Genomic DNA, 18296 nt, shown 5'->3' with positions numbered 1-18296 from the left:
TATAATACTGCCCCCTATGTACAAGAATATAACTACTATAATACTGCCCCCTATGTACAAGAATATAACTACTATAATACTGCCCCTATGTACAAGAATATAACTACTATATACTGCTCCTATGTACAGGAATATAACTACTATAATACTGCTCCTATGTACAAGAATATAACTACTATAATACTGCCCACTATGTACAAGAATATAACTACTATAATACTGCTCCTATATACAAGAATATAACTACTATAATACTGCCTCTATGTACAAGAATATAACTACTATAATACTGCCCCCTATGTACAAGAATATAACTACTATAATACTGCCCCTATGTACAAGAATATAACTACTATAATACTGCCCCCTATGTACAAGAATATAACTACTATATACTGCTCCTATGTACAGGAATATAACTACTATAATACTGCTCCTATGTACAAGAATATAACTACTATAATACTGCCTCCTATGTACAAGAATATAACTACTATAATCCTGCCCCTATGTACAAGTATATAACTACTATAATACTGCCCCCTATGTACAAGAATATAACTACTATAATACTGCCCTCTATGTACAAGAATATAACTACTATAATACTGCTCCCTATGTACAAGAATATAACTACTATAATACTGCCCCCTATGTACAAGAATATAACTACTATAATACTGCCCCTATGTACAGAATATAAAAAATATAATACTGCTCCTATGTACAAGAATATAACTACTATAATACTGCTCCTATGTACAAGAATATAACTACTATAATACTGCTCCTATGTACAAGAATATAACTACTATAATACTGCCCCCTATGTGCAAGAATATAACTAATATAATACTGCCCCTATGTACAGAATATAAAAAATATAATACTGCTCCTATGTACAAGAATATAACTACTATAATACTGCTCCTATGTACAAGAATATAACTATTATAATACTGCTCCTATGTACAAGAATATAACTACTATAATACTGCTCCTATGTACAAGAATATAACTACTATAATACTGCCCCCTATGTGCAAGAATATAACTACTATAATACTGCCCCTATGTACAGAATATAAAAAATATAATACTGCTCCTATGTACAAGAATATAACTACTATAATACTGCTCCTATGTACAAGAATGTAACTACTATAATACTGCCCCTATGTACAGAATATAAAAAATATAATACTGCTCCCTATGTACAAGAATATAACTACTATAATACTGCTCCTATGTACAAGAATATAACTACTATAATACTGCTCCTATGTACAAGAATATAACTACTATAATACTGCTCCTATGTACAAGAATATAACTACTATAATACTGCCCCCTATGTGCAAGAATATAACTACTATAATACTGCCCCTATGTACAGAATATAAAAAATATAATACTGCTCCTATGTACAAGAATATAACTACTATAATACTGCTCCCTATGTACAAGAATATAACTACTATAATACTGCCCCCTATGTACAAGAATATAACTACTATAATACTGACCCCTATGTACAAGAATATAACTATTATAATACTGCTCCTATGTACAAGAATATAACTACTATAATACTGCTCCTATGTACAAGAATATAACTGCTATAATACAGCTCCTATGTACAAGAATATAACTACTATAATACTGCCTCCTATGTACAAGAATATAACTACTATAAAACTGCCCCCTATGTACAAGAATATAACTACTATAATACTGCCCCTATGTACAAGAATATAACTACTATAATACTGCCCCCTATGTACAAGAATATAACTACTATAATACTGCTCCTATGTACAAGAATATAACTACTATAATACTGCCCCCTATGTACAAGAATATAACTACTATAATACTGCCCCCTATGTACAAGAATATAACTACTATAATACTGCCCCCTATGTACAAGAATATAACTACTATAATACTGCTCCTATGTACAAGAATATAACTACTATAATACTGCCCCCTATATACAAGAATATAACTACTATAATACTGCCCCTATGTACAAGAATATAACTACTATAATACTGCTCCTATGTACAAGAATATAAAAAATATAATACTGCTCCTATGTACAAGAATATAACTACTATAATACTGCTCCTACAAGAATATAACTACTATAATACTGCCCCCTATGTACAAGAATATAACTACTATAATACTGCCCCTATGTACAAGAATATAACTACTATAATACTGCTCCTATGTACAAGAATATAACTACTATAATACTGCCCCTATGTACAAGAATATAACTACTATAATACTGCTCCTATGTACAAGAATATAACTACTATAATACTGCTCCTATGTACAAGAATATAGCTACTATAATACTGCCTCCTATGTACAAGAATATAACTACTATAATACTGCTCCTATGTACAAGAATATAACTACTATAATACTGCTCCTATGTACAAGAATATAACTACTATAATACTGCTCCCTATGTACAAGAATATAACTACTATAATACTGCTCCTATGTACAAGAATATAACTACTATAATACTGCTCCTATGTACAAGAATATAACTACTATAATACTGCCCCTATGTACAAGAATATGACTACTATAATACTGCCCCTATGTACAAGAATATAACTACTATAATACTGCTCCTATGTACAAGAATATAACTACTATAATACTGCTCCTATGTATAAGAATATAGCTACTATAATACTGCCCCTATGTACAAAAATATAACTACTATAATACTGTCCCCTATGTAGAAGAATATAACTACTATAATACAGCTCCTATGTACAAGAATATAACTACTATAATACTGCTCCCTATGTACAAGAATATAACTACTATAATACTGCCCCCTATGTACAAGAATATAACTACTATAATACTGACCCCTATGTACAAGAATATAACTATTATAATACTGCTCCTATGTACAAGAATATAACTACTATAACACTGCCCCTATGTACAAGAATATAACTACTATAATACTGCCCCTATGTACAAGAATATAACTGCTATAATACTGCCCCTATATACAAGAATATAACTACTATAATACTGCTCCTATGTACAAGAATATAACTACTATAATACTGCTCCTATGTACAAGAATATAACTACTATAATACTGCCCCTATGTACAAGAATATAATTACTATAATACAGCTCCTATGTACAAGAATATAACTACTATAATACTGCCTCCTATGTACAAGAATATAACTACTATAAAACTGCCCCCTATGTACAAGAATATAACTACTATAATACTGCCCCTATGTACAAGAATATAACTACTATAATACTGCCCCCTATGTACAAGAATATAACTACTATAATACTGCTCCTATGTACAAGAATATAACTACTATAATACTGCTCCTATGTACAAAAATATAACTACTATAATACTGCCCCCTATGTACAAGAATATAACTACTATAATACTGCTTCTATGTACAAGAATATAACTACTATAATACTGCTCCTATGTACAAGAATATAACTACTATAATACTGCTCCTATGTACAAGAATATAACTGCTATAATACTGCCCCCTATGTACAAGAATATAACTACTATAATACTGCCCCTATGTACAAGAATATAATTACTATAATACAGCTCCTATGTACAAGAATATAACTACTATAATACTGCCTCCTATGTACAAGAATATAACTACTATAATACTGCCCCTATGTACAAGAATATAACTACTATAATACTGCTCCTATGTACAAGAATATAACTACTATAATACTGCCCCCTATGTACAAGAATATAACTACTATAATACTGCTCCTATGTACAAGAATATAGCTACTATAATACAGCTTCTATGTACAAGAATATAACTACTATAATACTGCCCCTATGTACAAGAATATAACTACTATAATACTGCCCCCTATGTACAAGAATATAACTACTATAATACTGCTCCTATGTACAAGAATATAACTACTATAATACTGCCCCTATCTACAAGAATATAAGTACTATAATACTGCTCCTATGTACAAGAATATAACTACTATAATACTGCCCCCTATGTACAAGAATAGAACTACTATAATACTGCCCCCTATGTACAAGAATAGAACTACTATAATACTGCTCCTATGTACAAGAATAGAACTACTATAATACTGCCCCTATGTACAAGAATATAACTACTATAATTCTGCTCCCTATGTACAAGAATATAACTACTACAATACTGCCCCCTATGTACAAGAATATAACTACTATAATACTGTCCCCTATGTACAAGAATATAACTACTATAATACTGCCCCTGTGTACAAGAATATAACTACTATAATACTGCCCCTACGTACAAGAATATAACTACTATAATACTGCCCCTATTTACAAGAATATAACTACTATAATACTGCTCCTATGTGCAAGAATATAACTACTATAATACTGCCCCCTATGTACAAGAATATAACTACTATAATACTGCCTCCTATGTACAAGAATAGAACTACTATAATACTGCTCCCTATGTACAAGAATATAACTACTATAATACTGCCCCTATGTACAAGAATATAACTACTATAACAATGCTCCTATGTACAAGAATATAACTACTATAATACTGCTCCCTATGTACAAGAATATAACTACTATAATACTGCCCCTATTTACAAGAATATAACTACTATAATACTGCTCCTATGTGCAAGAATTTAACTACTATAATACTGCCCCCTATGTACAAGAATATAACTACTATAATACTGCCTCCTATGTACAAGAATAGAACTACTATAATACTGCTCCCTATGTACAAGAATATAACTACTATAATACTGCCCCTATGTACAAGAATATAACTACTATAATACTGCTACTATGTGCAAGAATATAACTACTATAATACTGCCCCTATGTACAAGAATATAACTACTATAATACTGCCCCTATGTACAAGAATATAACTACTATAATACTGCTCCTATGTACAAGAATATAACTACTATAATACTGCTCCCTATGTACAAGAATATAACTACTATAATACTGCCCACTATGTACAAGAATATAACTACTATAATACTGCTCCTATATACAAGAATATAACTACTATAATACTGCCTCTATGTACAAGAATATAACTACTATAATACTGCCCCCTATGTACAAGAATATAACTACTATAATACTGCCCACTATGTACAAGAATATAACTACTATAATACTGCCCCTATGTACAAGAATATAACTACTATAATACTGCCCCCTATGTACAAGAATATAACTACTATATACTGCTCCTATGTACAGGAATATAACTACTATAATACTGTTCCTATGTACAAGAATATAACTACTATAATACTGCCTCCTATGTACAAGAATATAACTACTATAATACTGCCCCCTATGTACAAGAATATAACTACTATAATACTGCCCCCTATGTGCAAGAATATAACTAATATAATACTGCCCCTATGTACAGAATATAAAAAATATAATACTGCTCCTATGTACAAGAATATAACTACTATAATACTGCTCCTATGTACAAGAATATAACTACTATAATACTGCTCCTATGTACAAGAATATAACTACTATAATACTGCCCCCTATGTGCAAGAATATAACTAATATAATACTGCCCCTATGTACAGAATATAAAAAATATAATACTGCTCCTATGTACAAGAATATAACTACTATAATACTGCTCCTATGTACAAGAATATAACTACTATAATACTGCTCCTATGTACAAGAATATAACTACTATAATACTGCTCCTATGTACAAGAATATAACTACTATAATACTGCCCCCTATGTGCAAGAATATAACTACTATAATACTGCCCCTATGTACAGAATATAAAAAATATAATACTGCTCCTATGTACAAGAATATAACTACTATAATACTGCTCCTATGTACAAGAATATAACTACTATAATACTGCTCCTATGTACAAGAATATAACTACTATAATACTGCTCCTATGTACAAGAATATAACTACTATAATACTGCCCATATGTACAAGAATATAACTACTATAATACTGCTCCTATGTGCAAGAATATAACTACTATAATACTGCCCCTATGTACAAGAATATAACTACTATAATACTGCCCCTATGTACAAGAATATAACTACTATAATACTGCTCCTATGTGCAAGAATATAACTACTATAATACTGCTCCCTATGTACAAGAATATAACTACTATAATACTGCCCACTATGTACAAGAATATAACTACTATAATACTGCTCCTATATACAAGAATATAACTACTATAATACTGCCTCTATGTACAAGAATATAACTACTATAATACTGCCCCCTATGTACAAGAATATAACTACTATAATACTGCCCACTATGTACAAGAATATAACTACTATAATACTGTCCCTATGTACAAGAATATAACTACTATAATACTGCCCCCTATGTACAAGAATATAACTACTATATACTGCTCCTATGTACAGGAATATAACTACTATAATACTGCTCCTATGTACAAGAATATAACTACTATAATACTGCCTCCTATGTACAAGAATATAACTACTATAATCCTGCCCCTATGTACAAGAATATAACTACTATAATACTGCCCCCTATGTACAAGAATATAACTACTATAATACTGCACTTATGTACAAGAATATAACTACTATAATACTGCCCTCTATGTACAAGAATATAACTACTATAATACTGCTCCCTATGTACAAGAATATAACTACTATAATACTGCCCCCTATGTACAAGAATATAACTACTATAATACTGCCCCTATGTACAGAATATAAAAAATATAATACTGCTCCTATGTACAAGAATATAACTACTATAATACTGCTCCTATGTACAAGAATATAACTACTATAATACTGCTCCTATGTACAAGAATATAACTACTATAATACTGCCCCCTATGTGCAAGAATATAACTAATATAATACTGCCCCTATGTACAGAATATAAAAAATATAATACTGCTCCTATGTACAAGAATATAACTACTATAATACTGCTCCTATGTACAAGAATATAACTACTATAATACTGCTCCTATGTACAAGAATATAACTACTATAATACTGCCCCCTATGTGCAAGAATATAACTACTATAATACTGCCCCGATGTACAGAATATAAAAAATATAATACTGCTCCTATGTACAAGAATATAACTACTATAATACTGCTCCTATGTACAAGAATATAACTACTATAATACTGCTCCTATGTACAGAATATAAAAAATATAATACTGCTCCCTATGTACAAGAATATAACTACTATAATACTGCTCCTATGTACAAGAATATAACTACTATAATACTGCTCCTATGTACAAGAATATAACTACTATAATACTGCTCCTATGTACAAGAATATAACTACTATAATACTGCCCCCTATGTGCAAGCATATAACTACTATAATACTGCCCCTATGTACAGAATATAAAAAATATAATACTGCTCCTATGTACAAGAATATAACTACTATAATACTGCCCCTATGTACAACAATATAACTACTATAATACTGCTCCCTATGTACAAGAATATAACTACTATAATACTGCTCCTATGTACAAGAATATAACTACTATAATACTGCTCCTATGTACAAGAATATAACTACTATAATACTGCTCCCTATGTACAAGAATATAACTACTATAATACTGCCCCTATGTACAAGAATAGAACTACTATAATACTGCTCCTATGTACAAGAATATAACTACTATAATACTGCCCCTATGTACAAGAATATAACTACTATAATACTGCCCCCTATGTACAAGAATATAACTACTATAATACTGCTCCCTATATACAAGAATATAACTACTATAATACTGCTCCTATGTACAAGAATATAACTACTATAATACTGCTCCCTATGTACAAGAATATAACTACTATAATACTGCCCCCTATGTACAAGAATATAACTACTATAATACTGACCCCTATGTACAAGAATATAACTATTATAATACTGCTCCTATGTACAAGAATATAACTACTATAATACTGCCCCTATGTACAAGAATATAACTACTATAATACTGCCCCTATGTACAAGAATATAACTACTATAATACTGCTCCTATGTACAAGAATATAACTACTATAATACTGCTCCTATGTACAAGAATATAACTACTATAATACAGCTCCTATGTACAAGAATGTAACTACTATAATACTGCCTCCTATGTACAAGAATATAACTACTATAAAACTGCCCCCTATGTACAAGAATATAACTACTATAATACTGCCCCTATGTACAAGAATATAACTACTATAATACTGCCCCCTATGTACAAGAATATAACTACTATAATACTGCTCCTATGTACAGGAATATAACTACTATAATACTGCCCCCTATGTACAAGAATATAACTACTATAATACTGCCCCCTATGTACAAGAATATAACTACTATAATACTGCCCCCTATGTACAAGAATATAACTACTATAATACTGCTCCTATGTACAAGAATATAACTACTATAATACTGCCCCCTATATACAAGAATATAACTACTATAATACTGCCCCTATGTACAAGAATATAACTACTATAATACTGCTCCTATGTACAAGAATATAAAAAATATAATACTGCTCCTATGTACAAGAATATAACTACTATAATACTGCTCCTACAAGAATATAACTACTATAATACTGCCCCCTATGTACAAGAATATAACTACTATAATACTACCCCTATGTACAAGAATATAACTACTATAATACTGCTCCTATGTACAAGAATATAACTACTATAATACTGCCCCCTATGTACAAGAATATAACTACTATAATACTGCCCCTATGTACAAGAATATAACTACTATAATACTGCTCCTATGTACAAGAATATAACTATTATAATACTGCCCCTATGTACAAGAATATAACTACTATAATACTGCTCCTATGTACAAGAATATAACTACTATAATACTGCTCCTATGTACAAGAATATAGCTACTATAATACTGCCTCCTATGTACAAGAATATAACTACTATAATACTGCTCCTATGTACAAGAATATAACTACTATAATACTGCTCCTATGTACAAGAATATAACTACTATAATACTGCTCCCTATGTACAAGAATATAACTACTATAATACTGCTCCTATGTACAAGAATATAACTACTATAATACTGCTCCTATGTACAAGAATATAACTACTATAATACTGCCCCTATGTACAAGAATATGACTACTATAATACTGCCCCTATGTACAAGAATATAACTACTATAATACTGCTCCTATGTACAAGAATATAACTACTATAATACTGCTCCTATGTATAAGAATATAGCTACTATAATACTGCCCCTATGTACAAAAATATAACTACTATAATACTGTCCCCTATGTAGAAGAATATAACTACTATAATACTGCTCCTATGTACAAGAATATAACTACTATAATACTGCTCCCTATGTACAAGAATATAACTACTATAATACTGCCCCCTATGTACAAGAATATAACTACTATAATACTGACCCCTATGTACAAGAATATAACTATTATAATACTGCTCCTATGTACAAGAATATAACTACTATAATACTACCCCTATGTACAAGAATATAACTACTATAATACTGCCCCTATGTACAAGAATATAACTGCTATAATACTGCCCCTATATACAAGAATATAACTACTATAATACTGCTCCTTTGTACAAGAATATAACTACTATAATACTGCTCCTATGTACAAGAATATAACTACTATAATACTGCCCCTATGTACAAGAATATAATTACTATAATACAGCTCCTATGTACAAGAATATAACTACTATAATACTGCCTCCTATGTACAAGAATATAACTACTATAAAACTGCCCCCTATGTACAAGAATATAACTACTATAATACTGCCCCTATGTACAAGAATATAACTACTATAATACTGCCCCCTATGTACAAGAATATAACTACTATAATACTGCTCCTATATACAAGAATATAACTACTATAATACTGCTCCTATGTACAAAAATATAACTTCTATAATACTGCCCCCTATGTACAAGAATATAACTACTATAATACTGCTTGTATGTACAAGAATATAACTACTATAATACTGCTCCTATGTACAAGAATATAACTACTATAATACTGCTCCTATGTACAAGAATATAACTACTATAATACTGCCCCCTATGTACAAGAATATAACTACTATAATACTGCCCCTATGTACAAGAATATAATTACTATAATACAGCTCCTATGTACAAGAATATAACTACTATAATACTGCCTCCTATGTACAAGAATATAACTACTATAATACTGCCCCTATGTACAAGAATATAACTACTATAATACTGCTCCTATGTACAAGAATATAACTACTATAATACTGCCCCCTATGTACAAGAATATAACTACTATAATACTGCTCCTATGTACAAGAATATAACTACTATAATACAGCTTCTATGTACAAGAATATAACTACTATAATACTGCCCCTATGTACAAGAATATAACTACTATAATACTGCCCCCTATGTACAAGAATATAACTACTATAATACTGCTCCTATGTACAAGAATATAACTACTATAATACTGCCCCTATCTACAAGAATATAACTACTATAATACTGCTCCTATGTACAAGAATATAACTACTATAATACTGCCCCCTATGTACAAGAATAGAACTACTATAATACTGCCCCCTATGTACAAGAATAGAACTACTATAATACTGCTCCTATGTACAAGAATAGAACTACTATAATACTGCCCCTATGTACAAGAATATAACTACTATAATTCTGCTCCCTATGTACAAGAATATAACTACTATAATACTGCCCCCTATGTACAAGAATATAACTACTATAATACTGTCCCCTATGTACAAGAATATAACTACTATAATACTGCCCCTGTGTGCAAGAATATAACTACTATAATACTGCCCCTATGTACAAGAATTTAACTACTATAATACTGCCCCTATTTACAAGAATATAACTACTATAATACTGCTCCTATGTGCAAGAATATAATTACTATAATACTGCCCCCTATGTACAAGAATATAACTACTATAATACTGCCTCCTATGTACAAGAATAGAACTACTATAATACTGCTCCCTATGTACAAGAATATAACTACTATAATACTGCCCCTATGTACAAGAATATAACTACTATAACAATGCTCCTATGTACAAGAATATAACTACTATAATACTGCTCCCTATGTACAAGAATATAACTACTATAATACTGCCCCTATTTACAAGAATATAACTACTATAATACTGCTCCTATGTGCAAGAATATAACTACTATAATACTGCCCCCTATGTACAAGAATATAACTACTATAATGCTGCCTCCTATGTACAAGAATAGAACTACTATAATACTGCTCCCTATGTACAAGAATATAACTACTATAATACTGCCCCTATGTACAAGAATATAACTACTATAATACTGCTACTATGTGCAAGAATATAACTACTATAATACTGCCCCTATGTACAAGAATATAACTACTATAATACTGCCCCTATGTACAAGAATATAACTACTATAATACTGCTCCTATGTACAAGAATATAACTACTATAATACTGCTCCCTATGTACAAGAATATAACTACTATAATACTGCCCACTATGTACAAGAATATAACTACTGTAATACTGCTCCTATATACAAGAATATAACTACTATAATACTGCCTCTATGTACAAGAATATAACTACTATAATACTGCCCCCTATGTACAAGAATATAACTACTATAATACTGCCCACTATGTACAAGAATATAACTACTATAATACTGCCCCTATGTACAAGAATATAACTACTATAATACTGCCCCCTATGTACAAGAATATAACTACTATATACTGCTCCTATGTACAGGAATATAACTACTATAATACTGCTCCTATGTACAAGAATATAACTACTATAATACTGCCTCCTATGTACAAAAATATAACTACTATAATCCTGCCCCTTTGTACAAGAATATAACTACTATAATACTGCCACCTATGTACAAGAATATAACTACTATAATACTGCACCTATGTACAAGAATATAACTACTATAATACTGCCCTCTATGTACAAGAATATAACTACTATAATACTGCTCCCTATGTACAAGAATATAACTACTATAATACTGCCCCCTATGTACAAGAATATAACTACTATAATACTGCCCCCTATGTGCAAGAATATAACTAATATAATACTGCCCCTATGTACAGAATATAAAAAATATAATACTGCTCCTATGTACAAGAATATAACTACTATAATACTGCTCCTATGTACAAGAATATAACTACTATAATACTGCTCCTATGTACAAGAATATAACTACTATAATACTGCCCCCTATGTGCAAGAATATAACTAATATAATACTGCCCCTATGTACAGAATATAAAAAATATAATACTGCTCCTATGTACAAGAATATAACTACTATAATACTGCTCCTATGTACAAGAATATAACTACTATAATACTGCTCCTATGTACAAGAATATAACTACTATAATACTGCCCCCTATGTGCAAGAATATAACTACTATAATACTGCCCCTATGTACAGAATATAAAAAATATAATACTGCTCCTATGTACAAGAATATAACTACTATAATACTGCTCCTATGTACAAGAATATAACTACTATAATACTGCTCCTATGTACAAGAATATAACTACTATAATACTGCTCCTATGTACAAGAATGTAACTACTATAATACTGCCCCTATGTACAAGAATATAACTACTATAATACTGCTCCTATGTGCAAGAATATAACTACTATAATACTGCCCCTATGTACAAGAATATAACTACTATAATACTGCCCCTATGTACAAGAATATAACTACTATAATACTGCTCCTATGTGCCAGAATATAACTACTATAATACTGCCCCTATGTACAAGAATATAACTACTATAATACTGCTCCTATGTACAAGAATATAACTACTATAATACTGCTCCCTATGTACAAGAATATAACTACTATAATACTGCCCACTATGTACAAGAATATAACTACTATAATACTGCTCCTATATACAAGAATATAACTACTATAATACTGCCTCTATGTACAAGAATATAACTACTATAATACTGCCCCCTATGTACAAGAATATAACTACTATAATACTGCCCCCTATGTACAAGAATATAACTACTATAATACTGCCCCCTATGTACAAGAATATAACTACTATAATACTGCCCCTATGTACAAGAATATAACTACTATATACTGCTCCTATGTACAGGAATATAACTACTATAATACTGCTCCTATGTACAAGAATATAACTACTATAATACTGCCCACTATGTACAAGAATATAACTACTATAATACTGCTCCTATATACAAGAATATAACTACTATAATACTGCCTCTATGTACAAGAATATAACTACTATAATACTGCCCCCTATGTACAAGAATATAACTACTATAATACTGCCCCTATGTACAAGAATATAACTACTATAATACTGCCCCCTATGTACAAGAATATAACTACTATATACTGCTCCTATGTACAGGAATATAACTACTATAATACTGCTCCTATGTACAAGAATATAACTACTATAATACTGCCTCCTATGTACAAGAATATAACTACTATAATCCTGCCCCTATGTACAAGTATATAACTACTATAATACTGCCCCCTATGTACAAGAATATAACTACTATAATACTGCCCTCTATGTACAAGAATATAACTACTATAATACTGCTCCCTATGTACAAGAATATAACTACTATAATACTGCCCCCTATGTACAAGAATATAACTACTATAATACTGCCCCTATGTACAGAATATAAAAAATATAATACTGCTCCTATGTACAATAATATAACTACTATAATACTGCTCCTATGTACAAGAATATAACTACTATAATACTGCTCCTATGTACAAGAATATAACTACTATAATACTGCCCCCTATGTGCAAGAATATAACTAATATAATACTGCCCCTATGTACAGAATATAAAAAATATAATACTGCTCCTATGTACAAGAATATAACTACTATAATACTGCTCCTATGTACAAGAATATAACTATTATAATACTGCTCCTATGTACAAGAATATAACTACTATAATACTGCTCCTATGTACAAGAATATAACTACTATAATACTGCCCCCTATGTGCAAGAATATAACTACTATAATACTGCCCCTATGTACAGAATATAAAAAATATAATACTGCTCCTATGTACAAGAATATAACTACTATAATACTGCTCCTATGTACAAGAATGTAACTACTATAATACTGCCCCTATGTACAGAATATAAAAAATATAATACTGCTCCCTATGTACAAGAATATAACTACTATAATACTGCTCCTATGTACAAGAATATAACTACTATAATACTGCTCCTATGTACAAGAATATAACTACTATAATACTGCTCCTATGTACAAGAATATAACTACTATAATACTGCCCCCTATGTGCAAGAATATAACTACTATAATACTGCCCCTATGTACAGAATATAAAAAATATAATACTGCTCCTATGTACAAGAATATAACTACTATAATACTGCCCCTATGTACAAGAATATAACTACTATAATACTGCTCCCTATGTACAAGAATATAACTACTATAATACTGCTCCTATGTACAAGAATATAACTACTATAATACTGCTCCTATGTACAAGAATATAACTACTATAATACTGCTCCCTATGTACAAGAATATAACTACTATAATACTGCCCCTATGTACAAGAATAGAACTACTATAATACTGCTCCTATGTACAAGAATATAACTACTATAATACTGCCCCTATGTACAAGAATATAACTACTATAATACTGCCCCCTATGTACAAGAATATAACTACTATAATACTGCTCCTATGTACAAGAATATAACTACTATAATACTGCTCCCTATGTACAAGAATATAACTACTATAATACTGCTCCCTATGTACAAGAATATAACTACTATAATACTGCTCCTATGTACAAGAATATAACTACTATAATACTGCTCTTATGTACAAGAATATAACTACTATAATACTGCCCCCTATGTACAAGAATATAACTACTATAATACTGCTCAGAACTTTGCTCTTTTCTTTCTCTCTCCTACTTACTTTTCTCTGAGTTCTTTGTAGTAGTTTCTGTCTTCTGAATACTGTCCATCTTTTGAGGAATATCTACTATTCGACGACGTCTTTGCAATACTGACTCCAGCTCGCTTTCCTTGGCTTTTCAGCTCATTCGCCGGCGGCTAGGTTTTCGTGCTGGTTTCCTCACAGTGTCCTGAAGGTGAAACAAAGGCCATTACTTTCTGTTACAGAAAATATTACAAATCTCTCTCTCCCTCTGAAATCCCTCTCACTCTTCCCCCTCCCCTATACCATTTGCAAGGGACAAGAGCTAGCAATCTAAGGAGCTGTCTCTATTCAAATGGCAGTACACACAAGAATTGGCAAACTCAATTAACCAAGCTAATTACCATACCAAACAGAGAGACATGGGTGACGATTAGACACCTTTGAACATATGAGCCAGAGACTGAAAGGGACGGGGAAATCTTTTGTGTATTTTTTTCATAAATACTGCCTCCCTTTGGATTAAATATAAAATGTAATAGTTGTTTCTTCTGTTCTGTAATTGTTCCTCCCCCAAAGCCATATACTCTACCAGGAAGCAGGCATCTATTCTGGCTTGTAATGTATTTTATATCTTTTAAAAAACTAACTGATCGGTGGTGGCAACGAATAATATTATTGGGCTATCGTGAAGCTGGCAGTGACTGTACGGGGGCATATACACATATTCCATACGTTGGAATTCAGAGGTGTGTACACCATACGCTCACTGCTCGCATGCCGATAACTACGTAGTGAGTAATCGGGATCGTGCGTGTGCTTAATCCCTGACACTTTCCTGAAGGGTTTTTTAGTTATGTGAAAGCTGCATAGTATGTTGTGTAATCTTTTTTTCTTTTACGATTACTTAATACTTCAGTTACCTTTAGAGCTGTTTTCAGAATTCTGCTGTCTTATTTCAACTTTTAGAGCTCATACTCATCTGCATATAAATCAGACGACTAAAATTCAATAAAAAATCGGATTGCGCTCTGACTAATGTTATTGAATGATTTTGTGCTCATTTGTGATTTTTTTTTCACAGCTCAGATCGGACTGAGAAAAAAATTGCAGCATGCTGTGAGTGGCTGCGTGTATCGGATAAGACTCACCAATGGAAGTCAATGGATGCGAGAAAAAAAATCGCACTGCACACGGATCATGCGCCTCCCGTCCAATTTTTAAACAGACATCTCATAGGAAACCCGACATTTCATCAGTCAAGTAGAGTAAAATTACAGCGTGACCCGTTAGATTAGATAGATAGATGTCAGTTAGATGTATAATTAGTGGTGCAGTGTGTGTGTGTAGTTTACAGTAAATGTATTTAGCTAATAAATCTAAAATTAAGTGAAAAAAAATGGAGTGAGGTCCCTCTTATTTTTATAACCAGCTGAGGTAAAGCAGACAGCTGGGGGGCTGGTGTTATTAATCTGTGAAGGGGCCAATATTCATGGAGCTTTCCAGACTATTAATATCAGTTCACAGCTATCTGCTTAGCCTTTACTAGTTATTAAAAGGGATGAGGCAAAAAAATAATGACATGGAGTCCCCCCTATATTTAATCACCAGCAAAGGCTAAGCAGACAGCTGCAGGCTGATATTAATAGACTGGGAAGGGGCCATGGAAGTTGGTTACCTCCCAGAATAACAACACCAGCCCTCATCCACCCCAGAAATGGCACATCTATTAGATGCTCCAACTCTGGAGCTTAGCCTAGGTTCTTCTCTACATCTACTGATGACACCGCTCATCACAGCCTCTGCATTTAGCAGAGTTGGGGATCGTCGTGGACCTCAGTGTTATGGATTTACGGAGGACCCCTTTAGATTATTTTATTTTTTTAATGGTATTAAATGGGTAAAAGAGGGTCGGGGAGTGCTTTGTACAATTAAAGGACTTTTCTCTGTGTTTCTTTCTTTTGACTACGGGGTTAGTAATGGGGGTGTCTTATAGACGTCTCTCCATTACTAAGCCATCAGCTTGATGTCAGAGGACATTACACAGCTGACATCAACCCCAAAACCATTGCTCCGATTGCCAACGCACCAAGGCAAGCGGGAAGAGCTGAGGCTAAGCGTCAGAATTGGGGCATCTAATGGATATGCCATTTCTGGGGCGGCTGGGGGCTGGTGTTATTATAAGTTGTGATTCACCACACACTCCTTTGGATATACAACCAGTTTATTTCACATATAGTGATTCAGCTTTAAACACAGACATAAAACGGTGCAGGAATATGAGACAAAAATAATTTAAACGTTTTATTCATAATGTTACTTGGAATGAGTTGAGGATTGGCCCTCCTGTGCCTTCATCATGTGTATCTAGTGTTATTAGTCTGGGAGGGGGCCCAATATCAATGGCCCCTTTCCAGCCTATTAATATCAGCCTGCAGCTGTCTGCTTAGCCTTTGCTGGTTATTAAAAATAGGGGGGACCCCACGTCATTTTTTTTTGTTTTTCCCCTTTTTAATAACCAGTAAAGGCTAAGCAGACAGCTGGGAGCTGATATTAATAGCCTGGAAAGCTCCATGTGTATTGCCCCCTTCTCAGAATAATAACACCAGCCCTCAGCTGTCTGCTTTCCCTCAGCTGGTTATTAAAAATAAGGGGGACCCCACACCATTTATTTTTAAATTAATTATTTATTTAATAGGTTTAAAAAGACTAAACACCCTTTAGTGCCACATGAAAGGCACTAAAGGGTGCTAGTTGATTATATGTAGAGGACTTGTGACATTAAATATCTACAGGACATCGATCATATTTATTCTATATCTGTAAATAAGACTAGCTATTGAACCCGTTCTACGCAAGGGTGGCGAGAATTTTTATTGGTATATGGTCTCCCATGCTGGTATGTGCTGCCCCCATCCTGCCCCCCATCCTATCCTGGTATGCATGGCACCCTCATCCCCATCCTGGTATGCATGGCACCCCTCATCCCCATCCTGGTATGCATGGCACCCTTCA

The 18296-nt window shown here is 32.2% G+C and overlaps 1 protein-coding gene across 2 annotated transcripts in view; it reads right to left on the bottom strand.

Annotated features, from left to right (window-relative positions):
• The window catches only part of LOC141164434 (shootin-1-like), an 89729-nt gene that overhangs the window by 25497 nt on the left and 45936 nt on the right, over positions 1–18296 (bottom strand). For both annotated transcript variants that reach the window (XM_073649649.1, XM_073649660.1), the window contains exon 15: positions 15321–15489. In XM_073649649.1, the coding sequence (XP_073505750.1) occupies positions 15439–15489 (51 nt within the window). In that variant the 3' untranslated portion in view covers positions 15321–15438. The remainder of the gene's footprint in view (positions 1–15320; positions 15490–18296) is intronic.

The sequence above is a fragment of the Phyllobates terribilis genome, unplaced genomic scaffold (genome assembly GCF_046119375.1).
Source record: "Phyllobates terribilis strain yellow unplaced genomic scaffold, ASM4611937v1 Scaffold_1__5_contigs__length_1240528914, whole genome shotgun sequence".
NCBI classification, from domain to species: domain Eukaryota; kingdom Metazoa; phylum Chordata; class Amphibia; order Anura; family Dendrobatidae; genus Phyllobates; species Phyllobates terribilis.
The sequence above is the reverse complement of the archived record's forward strand: the minus strand, read 5'-3'. Positions and strand labels throughout refer to the sequence as shown.